The 12,115-nt window shown below is 40.1% G+C and overlaps 1 protein-coding gene across 2 annotated transcripts; it reads left to right on the forward strand.

Annotated features, from left to right (window-relative positions):
- The first annotated feature begins 208 nt into the window (after positions 1–208).
- On the forward strand, positions 209–11,511 carry POLA3 (DNA primase POLA3). 2 transcript variants are annotated; one of them, XM_087693960.1, is made up of 17 exons: positions 209–341; positions 430–513; positions 611–661; positions 938–1,113; positions 1,440–1,520; positions 1,631–1,742; positions 1,838–1,922; positions 2,013–2,064; positions 7,975–8,036; positions 8,143–8,258; positions 8,429–8,547; positions 8,673–8,741; positions 8,825–8,882; positions 8,978–9,051; positions 10,860–10,926; positions 11,014–11,093; positions 11,183–11,511. In XM_087693960.1, the coding sequence occupies exons 1-17, from the start codon at positions 296–298 to the stop codon at positions 11,240–11,242; spliced, it is 1,392 nt and encodes a 463-aa protein (XP_087550086.1). In that variant the 5' UTR covers positions 209–295; the 3' UTR covers positions 11,243–11,511. The 2 variants fall into 2 exon arrangements, with proteins under 2 accessions (XP_087550086.1, XP_087550087.1); XM_087693961.1 differs by lacking the exons at positions 8,978–9,051; positions 11,183–11,511 and having other exon boundaries at positions 11,014–11,095.
- Positions 11,512–12,115: the final 604 nt, after the last annotated feature.

The following is a 12,115-nucleotide window of genomic DNA, read 5'->3' on the forward strand; positions in this document are numbered from 1 at the left end:
ATTTAATTTAATTGTACTCAAGTCATTAAAAAAAGCCTCACATACTTTAAATTCATGAAATCTATCTAATTAATATTAAGGCAAGACCGCATTCATCACAAGATGAATTTACAACTGCGGCTGCCCATGTGAACACTGCCTTCAACAAGCCCTTTTTTCCTTCCCGCCAAAACCAGAGAAACAAAGAGAGAGAGAGAGAGAGAGAGAGAGAGAGAGAGAGAGAGAAGAAGAAGAAGAAGAAGAAGAAGAAGAAGGATAGAGAGGACTCAGAGGAGAGAGAGAGCGAGCGCTGCAGATGGGGCAGGAGCCTCCTGTTCCTATGGAAGAAGATGCTCCTCTGCGTGAGTTTTCTATCTTAACTTCTCATTCATCTGCTTTAAATTTTACCGGGCTACTTGATAATCGAAGGGAGTCGAATCTCTGTCACAGATGAGGAGAATGGCGACAGGATGCAGTTGGACACAAAAGAGAGGCCTCCTCCATTCAGTGCCGATTACTTAAGGCTTTACTACAGTAGGTGCTCTGCTTCGAAATTTCTGTCAACAAGAAGTAGTGTAGTCGATCAGTTAAACTTGTCTCATTGGCTTTGTTTGATTGTTTTTGCTCGCAGGCAGGCTTTTCCCCTATTCTGATTTCTACAAATGGCTTTCTTATGGCCATGGTAAGCTTCTGTCAATTCCTTGAAAAAGCAAGTACTGCAGCTGAGCAAGGCTTATAATTAAGCAAACTGATTTTCTTAAACTAAAGCAAGGGATCGGATCTAATTCCCTTTAATGCAAATATCATAGGCTCTGTAATTTCCATGAGTTGTGCTTAGCATCAAAATCCAACCGATGCAAATGATTATTCGGACGAAGCATATCTCAGAGTTATTCTGATTTGTGGTTGTCAATACGGCATGGAAAATACTCATAAGGATGCTTCCCTATTCAATCAGATTCCAAGCACCCTGGATGTGATTCTAGTTTCATTGGGCGCAGAGAGTTCTCCTTCACGCTTGAGCATGACATCTACATCCGCTACCAGTCTTTTCATGACGTGTCTGAAATGGAAACATCAATTCGTGATAAGTGTCCACACAAGATTGACATTGGACCTGTGTATAATGTAGATGTAAGAAATCCAGCCATTTGCCCATTTATTTTCAGTTAAGTTAGATGCATACAGTAGCACACACACACCTTTGAGTTTTCGCTGTCTATGCATTGATTCATTCTTCAAGTATCATGTCCATCAATTCGTGATGCATCTGAAATGGAAGCATCCATATACAAAATGTGACTGCAAAAGACTTCGCAATAAACCTGCACCCAACTTTAGTTCTGCTTATAGCTACAGTGTATATGGTATAGTGATTTTCACCTGTTCCACTTGCTATGCTTCTTATGAAAAGTGTAGTGTATGCTTATCTTAATTTTTCCAGTCCTCTTTCCTCTCAGCCTGCCAAGAGGATGGCATATTCAAATACCAGCTCACAAAAAGTTTTTGCACCAGTTGAAAGGGAGCTTGTCTTTGATGTTGTAAGGCGTCTGCTCAACTAAGTTTCTCTATCTTGCATTTCCTTATAGTAGACAAAGGCTGCTGCTTGTGGACTGTCACTGATTTTCCTGCTCACCTTAATGTCTCACAGGACATGACAGACTATGATGATATAAGGTTCTGCTGTTCTGGGGCTGATATTTGTCTTCACTGCTGGCCACTCATGACTATTGCAATCAAAGTTGTTGATACAGCTCTCAGAGGTCAGTTTCGTACTTCTGCAAACATGCTATGTCTACCTTGTTTCACTGGTTGCTAGTTGCTCCACATGGCTACATTATATGCTTTGATCATTCAGAGGACTTTGGATTTGAGCACATTCTCTGGGTATACAGTGGACGACGAGGTGTGCATTGTTGGGTTTGTGATTCTCGAGCCCGAAGGTTTGTTTATCATTTGTGATGCACATCTTGATATTATCCCTTCTGTATTGTCACTTTGGTGAAGCTAATTGCTTTGCTTTGTTTGAGCAGGCTCACTAACGAGCAGAGGGCATCAATAGCAGACTATTTTCGGGTTTATAAGGTCAGTAGCATACATCTTGTTTTTGTTCTTTGAAATATATGTAAAGTCCTAAAGGTGCATACAAAACTTTTCTTTTTATATTGAGATGGATATTGAGCTCATTAACATAACATGTCTTGTGCCCTTAAGTCAAATTAGCCAACCAATGTGTGCTGATGTGAGCTAATGACCTTTTGGCATGCCACACTCTTCCATATAACTGCTTACTCACCTTGTTGCAAGTTTGGTAAAACGGTATGTCGTGATTGTATTGTAAATCGTCTCTTAGACAAAAGCTCAAATATCCATGAGGAATTTTCTTTTGTTCACTTTGTGTTAGTCTCTTTGAAAATCCTCTACTTCGATGCTCCTAGATTAGGTTGTTGGAAACTTGGATTGCAATTGAGCAAAATAAAACTCAAGTAGATGGTCTTGATGATGATGATGATAGTGATATTTCACTCTAGAACTTCCTCTTTTTTTATATGCTTCTATGATCTTTCCACGTATGATGTGACTTATAAGTTATAGTGCATGTTGGGCATGCAACTGTTGTCAAGGCCTAGCTTATGTCAATTTCAGCTTGTAACCTCATGTATCCATTTTAAACACATGTTCTATCATTTGTAGTTTTAAAAAAGTCAAGTTTTTTTTTTTTTTTTTTTGTTTTGGATTCTAATATCATATCATACCTTGTAAGATCTTATGGTATTCTTCATTTTCTTATTGGTTATCAACATTAGGAGGCTTAGAAGAACCCACATTTTGGTCAAAACCAACTTTATCAGCTTGTTGTCTTTGTTGTGTGCCTTGTCCAAGATGAGGCAGTGCATTTTTCCAATTAGTGAGTTTTTAGATTGAGAGGTCTCATCATTGCTTAACCTATCTCACTGTATGAAGACATTTTTGTTGCAATGCTTAGTGGATTACAATTTCAGTACTAAATCAATGCTTCTAACTTCTAAACAAGTGCTACCGGTCCACCAATTCAAGGGAGTTGATGGGATCTTAAAAATCGAATCATGAAACTAGCCTTCTTCTCGGAGAGGGTGGTAAATAACCCAATTAGACACTAGTTACAGCAATAATAAAGTTCACATAAATTGAAGCACAAATTTTATCAATTAGTCTTTGACAATGGACACTTATTTGGTTTCAAAACTAGCATCCTGTGCGGTATTATTTTAACTTGTATTGCAATTTGATGAAGTACATTGAATTTGATCCAAACTTCTTTGGTTTCCAATGTCTCTTTTTGTCATAAATGACCAACAAGCCTTCTTATTAGTTTGCCTCTTGATTCACCTAAGGATTGATCTTCAATTAACCCTTGGTTGGTCAAATCTAACTCCAAATCCAATGGACCAATTGGGATGGTTGACTTTTTAAAATCTTTGGCAATTTCTTGAATTTTAGTTGTTGATTTCATGTTTTAAGCCTTCAATTTCTTGGCATGAGATTTGAGGTGGTTGCTAAATCCTAATTTTTATTGCAAATTAGGATTAACATTAGGAATGCTTTGCTGTCCACCTTTTATGGTTGAGTTTTGTTGTAAAGAGTTGAGAAAGGTTGAGGAAAGACTAGAAGAGAGAGAAAGTTGAGGAGAAATTTTTAATTTTTATTGTGAGGAAGTGCTTAAGTTTACTATTGTCCTATTGGAAACGATTGAATGATTGCAATCCACTATCGACAGGAGTTCCACATGCAGTTGCTTGCTCTCTGGACCCCTAAGTTGCTTTCGCTTGCATGCATGTAGACAGCTTATAGGGGTTGTTGCTTGCCTCCAATGGCCTTTTGATTAGTTGGTCGTAGCTTCTTGATAGTCTCCAATGGTTGGGTTGATCACCAATGGCTAGAAAATGCAGGAGCAGCTCTCTTTCTTTTCCAATCCTCATAATGCTAGAATGAGGCTTAGGTAGCTTCCAATAGCCTTTTTCTTACTTGCATGGGTAAGTTTTGCTAAGTAGCAACCTTTTAATTAGATTTTCAGTAATTTCATTGATTTTTAAAATGAATAAATTTTAAAAGTTAATATCAACCTTTGTTTTCAATAAATTTAATGTGTTTTTTAACAAGTAAATTGGCTAGGCCATTTTGGCTCCCAAGCGGTCATGCGTAATTGACCCTCGAACTAGCAATAGTTGATTTATTAGTGCCTAGTTTCTAGTGTCACTATTGATACTTATTGGTCAATTTAATACTCTAGGCCAAAATTGACACTAGGAACAACCTAGTCCTTGTCCATTATAACCTATTACAACTTTTGCCTTTGATGCCCATTGATATCTTGAGGTCCTTGGCTTGTCATTGTGATTGACTTGCACAACACGTGTTTTTATCATTTGCATATTCGATCAATAAATAATGAAATGAAATGCTAACCAAAGCATTAAAAGTTCACATTCTTGTGAAATCATGCATGGTGCAAGGCCCATACAATCTTGATGTTTGCGCAAAAGTTTGGGTGTGCTCGCAAAGGAGATGTCCTATGAATTGTACTTGAAGTGATGCCCTACAAACTATACTTTCTCTTCAACATCCTCTCAAGCTACACCATGGCGAGCTCGTATGTCAAAACATCAAGCATTAGTCCTCTTGCTTTGGACATCTATGCCCCATTAAGCAAATTGGGCTGTCCAATTTTGGCCTCCTTAGCTCCAATTATGGTTGAATTGCGAATTGAGACCTTGATTAGATACAAAGGGGAGCGACCTCCTTAAGATTCTACATTTTGCATTTGAACCAAATGGATGCAAACATGTGATGAAGGTAATGAGATCTTTGTCATAGTCACAACAGCTTGGTTCATCAAACAACATAGCCAATTTGTTTAGCGTTGGAACTCTACTCAACCTTTGCTGAATTTTAAACATTTGAAAAAGAAAAAGATGATGAATTATTTCAAACATTTGAAAAGAAAAAGGCGATGAACTTGACTCTCCATAGTAAATATTTGATTTTGGGCACAGATTTCCTTGAACGCGGAAGACATGATACTACTTTCAGTCCTAAAGGTTGAGTCTTGAACATGGCAAGCTATCTTTTGACACGTATGTGAAGAAATACCCTTGCACAGAAACACAAATAACACCGTATGACATAGCACAAACTAATAGAAGAAACAACTAGGGTTAGGGTAACTTAGAGATAATTAACACAGAGAATGAATGAAGTGATATGACTACTGAATATACAATGCTCATGCAGCAAACACAAGTAACTTGAGGGAAGCATGCCTGCTGAGAACCCAAATGATTTGCAAAGTAATCTCGGCACATACGTACAATGGGTTGGAGGTTCCCTTTCCATTCCCCTCTAGGTTATAGGCTCGTGTCAAGGCTGACTTAATGGCAAGCCTAGGGAAAAACTCCCTTACTTTACTAGCATCTAGCTCACCTCTGATAGCAATCACTTTGCCTACACACCTATAACCCTTCAAGAAGGAACTTACATACAATACTAGTGGTCTTTATCCTCAATGCTTTGCCTTCCACAACAAGGTAGCCTTTGAGTGTTGAAGAACAATAAATGCAGCCTATGTGTGGTTGGACTTGATGTAGATGGCAATCTAGAGAGAGAGTGTGCTATAAACGTAGGTTGAGGAGAGAAAATCTGCAAACGCAAGTTGAGATGAGAGACAAAAAATGTAGGTGAGGATAGAGAGAACAGCAAATGCAGGTTGTAGAAGAGAAAACAATAGTGATGGGTTAAGGAGATGATGGCGACAGTTGGAGGAGAGAGAGAATTTGCAGGGCGGTAGTTGGGGCTTGCAAATGCAGTAGTATGTTGATGTGGCAAACTGTATGATAGTTGGATGATGGATAGTATCAGTCGCTTGGCTGGAAACAGCAGAAAATTGATGACAGAGAATTGGAAATAGGCGCCAAGTGGGTGAAGACTGCAATGGACAGCTTGGATTGCGATTTCCTCTACAAACGGGGTGTGGGGAGCAAGCTGAAAACACCTGAAACCTGCAAAAACGAGATTGGAGCTGAATGGAGAGTAGCATATCTATTTATAGAAAGTTTGGGCCCTCCTAGGTGGGTTTGTGCTTATGGGATACAAATACTCTCTAGAAACACATTTCTTTTTAAATAAACAAGGTTTCTTCCTTAATTTAGCATGTTTTGGGGCTGTTTAAGTGAAGCTAATGCATTTTTAGCTCAACAACAAATGTCCCTTTGCCATGCAATACTATGTGTATATGTTGGTAACCTCAGCCTCCAAACAAAGTATGCAAAGACATATGCATAGGTAATCAAGTACTTGTGATGACCAGCTCCCACCTTAGCGAATACTCTATATGTATGCCATTTAAAAAACCAAGTATCCTGCAACTTCATGAAGCCTTAGCATACCCAATGTAGTCAAGCACCGTCCATAATGTAGCAACCAATAACCAGCAACTGCAGCACCACCAAATTTGATTCAAAGTAAAAAGTTCGCAACTATCAAACAGCTAAAGCACACTTTAGTCAGCTCCCATCTGTCTATACTGCTGCCTGCATTTTGGTTTTTTGACTGACCCTTAATGCTCCAAAGACAATGAAAAAGAGCAGCCAGGAGTTGTGGAATCAGCACTTGTATGGTTGCTCAAAGCCTCCTTTTGTAGTAATGAGCTAGTGCAAGCTGTGAATTTAGAAATTTAACTTGTGAGAATGAAAAACAGTGTCAATTTGCATTGAAGCTGCAGCAGGGATCACCTTGACTGGCCCTCCACCTTAATGTAGCTCCAAAAGACATCAAAACAGATGGGCAGATGAATGGCAATTTAAGAGTGAAATCAAGGCTTCAAACATTGCTGCTGTGGAAAAAAACCTGCGACTTAGCTCTTGGGAAGATTGCCAAGTTGATATAATGTTGCTACGAGGCTTATCCTTCAGACTATTTCACTGTCCTCCTTGATCTGGGAAGGGGTCAAGTTTCCAAATCCCCTCATTTGATATAATGTTGCTACGAGGCTTATCCTTCAGACTAAGTCAGATGACTCCCCAGGGATAACAAATGAGGGGATGGTACTCTGGTATCATATGGATTGTCACTCTAAACCGTACACTCCAGATCCCATAGTTGTGTTCGCATCCCCTTTATAGACTGGAGTGTATCTCTGATCTGGTACAAGAAGATGGCTCTGCTTGCAGTTGATTGCTTCCGTTTAAAATGTTATTTGTATGCTATTGAGCTGCTGACCTTCCTGTATTTTCTTAGAAGAAGAATTTACTATATAGTTCTCCACTTCTAGTAGTACATTTATGTTTGTAAATGTGTTTTTGCATATGTAGGTGTCTGCGAATCCTGATAGGTCTAAGCATGAGGTGCCATTGCAATTTCATGTTGTCATAGCAGTGTTTCTGTGTTCAGACAGTCATACATTAGGCACTTGTCTGTGATGCAGACTATGAAGTCAGCCCATTTTCCTGCCTTTTTGGCTTATGCAGCATCTATGCTCTCTTCACACGCAAGTTTAACTTTCTTATTTTCAAAGCAAAAGCAAATGTTGTTCTCTTGTTTTTGGTCATCATTGAGACATCTGCAGAGTTTGGGAACACCATGCATATATATTGCATGAATGGCTGTATGGGTGAAGGGTGGTTCTTTTAGTAACTGTGCTCTCAACTGGAACTTGGGCAGTTTGCAGAGACTTTATACATTGTTGATTAATTTCTGAAGGGCTTTCAAAGACTGGCTGCTGTAATACTCAGATGATCAGTAGTAGTTTGGGCTTGGTAGTAAGAACAAGTGGCAATCGTCATCGTTGTACTTACATCAATAGCTCAACTTTACTATTGGTGCTATAACTTTGCTTAAAGCAAATCATCAACTAGTCTCATATTCACTATCTTCTGGCTTACATAATACATTCTATATTATGTGCATATTTTGCATAACAATTGAAGTCAGCAGTGTAACTATGCTATACTTTTTTGATAGGGAAATGAGAATAACTCCAAAAAGGTCTCACTAGGGGGAGCTGCACTTCACCCCTTCTTATCGTAAGCACCATCCCTTTTGCGTTTACTAAAAAGCTAAAAAGCACTCTTCTAGTTTCTGTTACTGCCAAAACCTGTTATTGTTTTTACTCTCCTATATTTTCTCCAGGAGAGCTTATGTTGATGTGCTAAGGCCCTATTTTGAGGAGCATATACTCCCAAATCAGAACCTTATGCAGTTTGAAGAAAGATACCAAAGATTACTGGAAATGATACCAGATGAAGGTACTGTACTTTTACTGTTTCTTTTGGATTGTTGCTTTCCTAGTATTGCACTGCAGGCTTTGCTTTTGTCACGTACATTCTATCACTACTTAGAAGTAATAGCTGAGAAGATCAGCTTGTTTCTCAATAACAGAATGAGTTCAAGTAAACATGTGCTGTGTATGTGCTAGGAATTGTTGCACAAGCTCGTGATCGCTTCCAAAGTAGCAACAAAAGATCTTCTGGGAACAACGTTAATATCATGCGGTGGAATCAGCTTAAACAGCTTCTTGAGTCTGGCAAACACAAGGTATCTGCTTACCTGGTTTGAGAGGCAAATTCTCCATGCTTAACATTTATTCTCTTGAACAGAAAGTTTGTGATTGTTTGGACAGTTTTTGTGATGGCCTTATATAACTTTCTATTTGCATGAAGGGTTCAAATGTACGAAGGTCTATGGAGGAAATCATATTTGCATACACCTACCCTCGACTGGATCTGGAGGTCATTTGCATTACTTGATGGGCATAATGTCTGTGTTTTGCATGTGAATAAAGTCCAATAAAGTTTCTGAATCCATGCTTCAGGTTTCTAAGCATATGAACCACTTGCTGAAGGCACCGTTCTGCGTACATCCGAAAACAGGTACTCTAAGGCCAGTCACTTTGTGCACATTCAAAGTTAAATGGCTTCTGTTTTGGAGGGTTATGGATACAAATAACAACTTAGATCAACTACAGGGCGTGTCTGTGTGCCTATCAATCCAGAGTACTGTGATGATTTTGACCCCACAATGGTACCTACAGTTGCAGATGTAAGGGTCTTTCCTCTGCTGTATTGTAATGTTCACTCTTTTGTTGTTACATTCTCGTTTTCTCGACTACCACTGGCCACAGCATGTAATGGGTTGCACGTGAACCTCTGCACATCACATGCACCTTGCTTTTTGGGTTATTACAGGAGGCTATTGCTAGTCTCAGCATTTGACTTCTCTTTTGGGTAACACGAGTTTACATGTAGATATTATATATAGAGGGTAGCATATCAAGCTCAACTTCAGGAGCATTGGTTAGGACCTTACCTCTGAGTAGGGTTTCTGGCTGTAACGGGAGGTGACTTAGACCTGACCTTAATACCACCTAGATAATCTTTAAGGTGACCCTGCCCAGGTTTTCAACACCATCTTGACACGTCTCCCTATGAGAGCGAACAATCGAACTGCAAGCAACAAAACACAAGCACAAAACACAAAGCAAATGAACGGTGAACAAAGAAAACAACGAACTCAGAGAGTCATGAGTGGGCAATGGAATCAATAACAAAGAGCATGAGAACAAGGACAACACTGCCAGGGTATACAGCCCTCAGATGACCAGCCACAATAGGCAGGTTGGCCAGCATTAGGTCAGCCAGTTGAATGCAGCCGCCAGCATGTTAATATGCTGCCCAGGATGCTGGAGTGCTGCCCACCCTACATAGGCTAACATCCAAGCCCATTTTTAGAGGTGCCTTGCCTAGGCTTCCTAAACCACCTAGACATCTCTTATTTGTAGAGATGGACTGGTCTGGACCTTCCTGTATATGCTTTGCTATCTGATAGTAAAACTATGGAACATCTCAACTTTTACAAGGAATCATGCTGTTTGAGCTACTTGATGAAATAAATTTAAAACATTGTTTTGATCAAGGAATCATGCTATTTAGGCTGCCCTTTTTGGATTGACTTTTCCAGCACCCTTACCTAGCATGTTTTGTAGCAAGACTGGGTGAACTCTGACTATTACTTAAGCAACAGTACTCATCTTCTGACTGTTGGGAATATGCAATCAGTGAATATTGTAAGGCTCTGAACCAAGAGTAAAGGGTGAACTAAGAGACTACCCGAAAAGCCACAATGCTCTGCATCTTTATCTACAGGGAACTGTCTGCACGTGCAGTTTTTTGGGCTGCTTGGTAAATTCACTATCCATAAGTTCTCATTGGGAATGCATTTATAACTGGCAATCTATCCTATGGACTTCAACTCATGCCATGCATTATTGGGTAAATGTTGTGTCAAGAAGTGGATGTACATGGTCTGTCATGTCATAGATGTGATTTATGGACAGAGGGTGAAAGCCAAGGCGATTTAACCGTGATTTCCATTCAATCAAATGTAGTTTGGATGAAACAGAAGGCATTAACTTAGTGAGAATCCATCTCTGGTAGCTGGTGATGTTTCAAGTTTTTGTGGTTGTGGCAACATTGAGATCTTGCGGGGCCTAAAAATGTAGTTTGGATGAAACAGAAGGCATTAACTTAGCGAGAATCCAGAATCCATCTCTGGTAGCTGGTGATGTTTTAAGTTTTGTGGTTGTGGCAACATTGAGATCTTGTGGGGCCTCTTCTTTGTCAAAACTGTCCTGAATGAGGTCAATAAGTTGTGCCTTCAGCTAAACTTCTGCTCTTTTGCCTCGTACCTGCTGCTTGTAAAGTTTTAAGTGTAATCTGTTCCACAGTGTACCTCAATAAAGAGAAAGAAGCTCTGTATACAAACACAGTGAATGATGCTTTAAACTAGTGCAAGTGCCAGCTTTCGACCAGTCATTGGATTAATCATGCTGATTCACATGTATAATGCAGCTTGTGGAAGAGTTGAATAGAGGGGACGTTGTGGTACAGGACTCTAAGCTCAGTTCCAAGGACAGAGGTATTGTTTTTTTTAAAGGCATGAGTTATTTTATTCAATGATGGCTTGTAAGAAATTAAGTTGCGTGTTCTTTCTTTTTGTGTTCAGATCTGTCAAAAACTTCCATGCTGAAATATATTGAGCAGTTTCGGTCTAGTTTTCTCAACCCTCTCCTCAAGTCATGCAAGGTATGGTTTGTCACCGCACCATCTTCATTTTTTTCATCCATGGGTTTATCTTGCCAAGCTGTGAGAATTTCTGTTTGTTTGGTTGGCAGGTTGAATTGGAAAGGGAGTATAATGAGAAACTACAAAAGTCACCCACCTTGGATTGGTGATGAATTACAACACATTACAATAGTGAATGATCCATTGGTTATTTCATGGAGAATGTATGAATCCCTCAAATTGTGTACCATATCGATAGAGATTGCAAAATTTCTGCACTGTTTGTTTTATTTGAGGTGAGATGGGATGTTATCACCAATTTTCTTTGAACTGTAGACATCCTTGTGGCTGCTCACCGCAGTCCCTTGGCCTTAGAAGGCTTTGTATAGTTATACAAAATGCTAAAAGAATAGTTATGCAAGGCAAAAGATGTCTCTTAGGCTTGCCCTCAAGACAAGGAAGCAAGGAAATTGAGAATAGTTGCCGTATATAGGTTATGACAAGCGAGGAAAAGAATTCTGCAGGGCGTTGCAAGGGCATGCATTGATGGTGGACACTATCAAGGGTAGGAGGGTAGTGGGGTGTGAGTGCTTGGGCAACCTGACATCTGTCCTCCGCAGCACCATTGTTAAGGAGCAAGTATCTTTCTTGCCCCTTGGTACCGCGAGGTTCACGAAGGAGCCTCCCAACTCGCACGGAGGACATAGGACCCGACTTCCTTGGCTCGTCGTGACTCAAGATGGTTTCGTGACACGGCGTGCCCGTAGGGCGTCGCATTGTGCTAGATGAGCCCGGCATGATGAGTTGTGGCAAGGTGAGACATGCAAGGTGCCAACTGACCATGCTATGTGAGAAGCCTTGTCTGGGTCATGTGCCAAGAGCGAGCTGCGACGCAAAGTGGATATCTAGTCCTAAGGGGATCGTGATGGGACACTTGGTATTAGAGCCAACACTACCTGATTGTGGTCATCAAGGGTAGAGCCTAGTGTGATGGGGGTTGGAGTAGTGACAATACTGACCTGGGTGCGGTGACTAGCGTGTCC

The sequence above is a fragment of the Lygodium microphyllum genome, chromosome 15 (assembly GCF_053477565.2).
Source record: "Lygodium microphyllum isolate KBCC chromosome 15, Lygodium_microphyllum_v1.1.10, whole genome shotgun sequence".
Classification (NCBI taxonomy): Eukaryota; Viridiplantae; Streptophyta; class Polypodiopsida; order Schizaeales; family Lygodiaceae; genus Lygodium; species Lygodium microphyllum.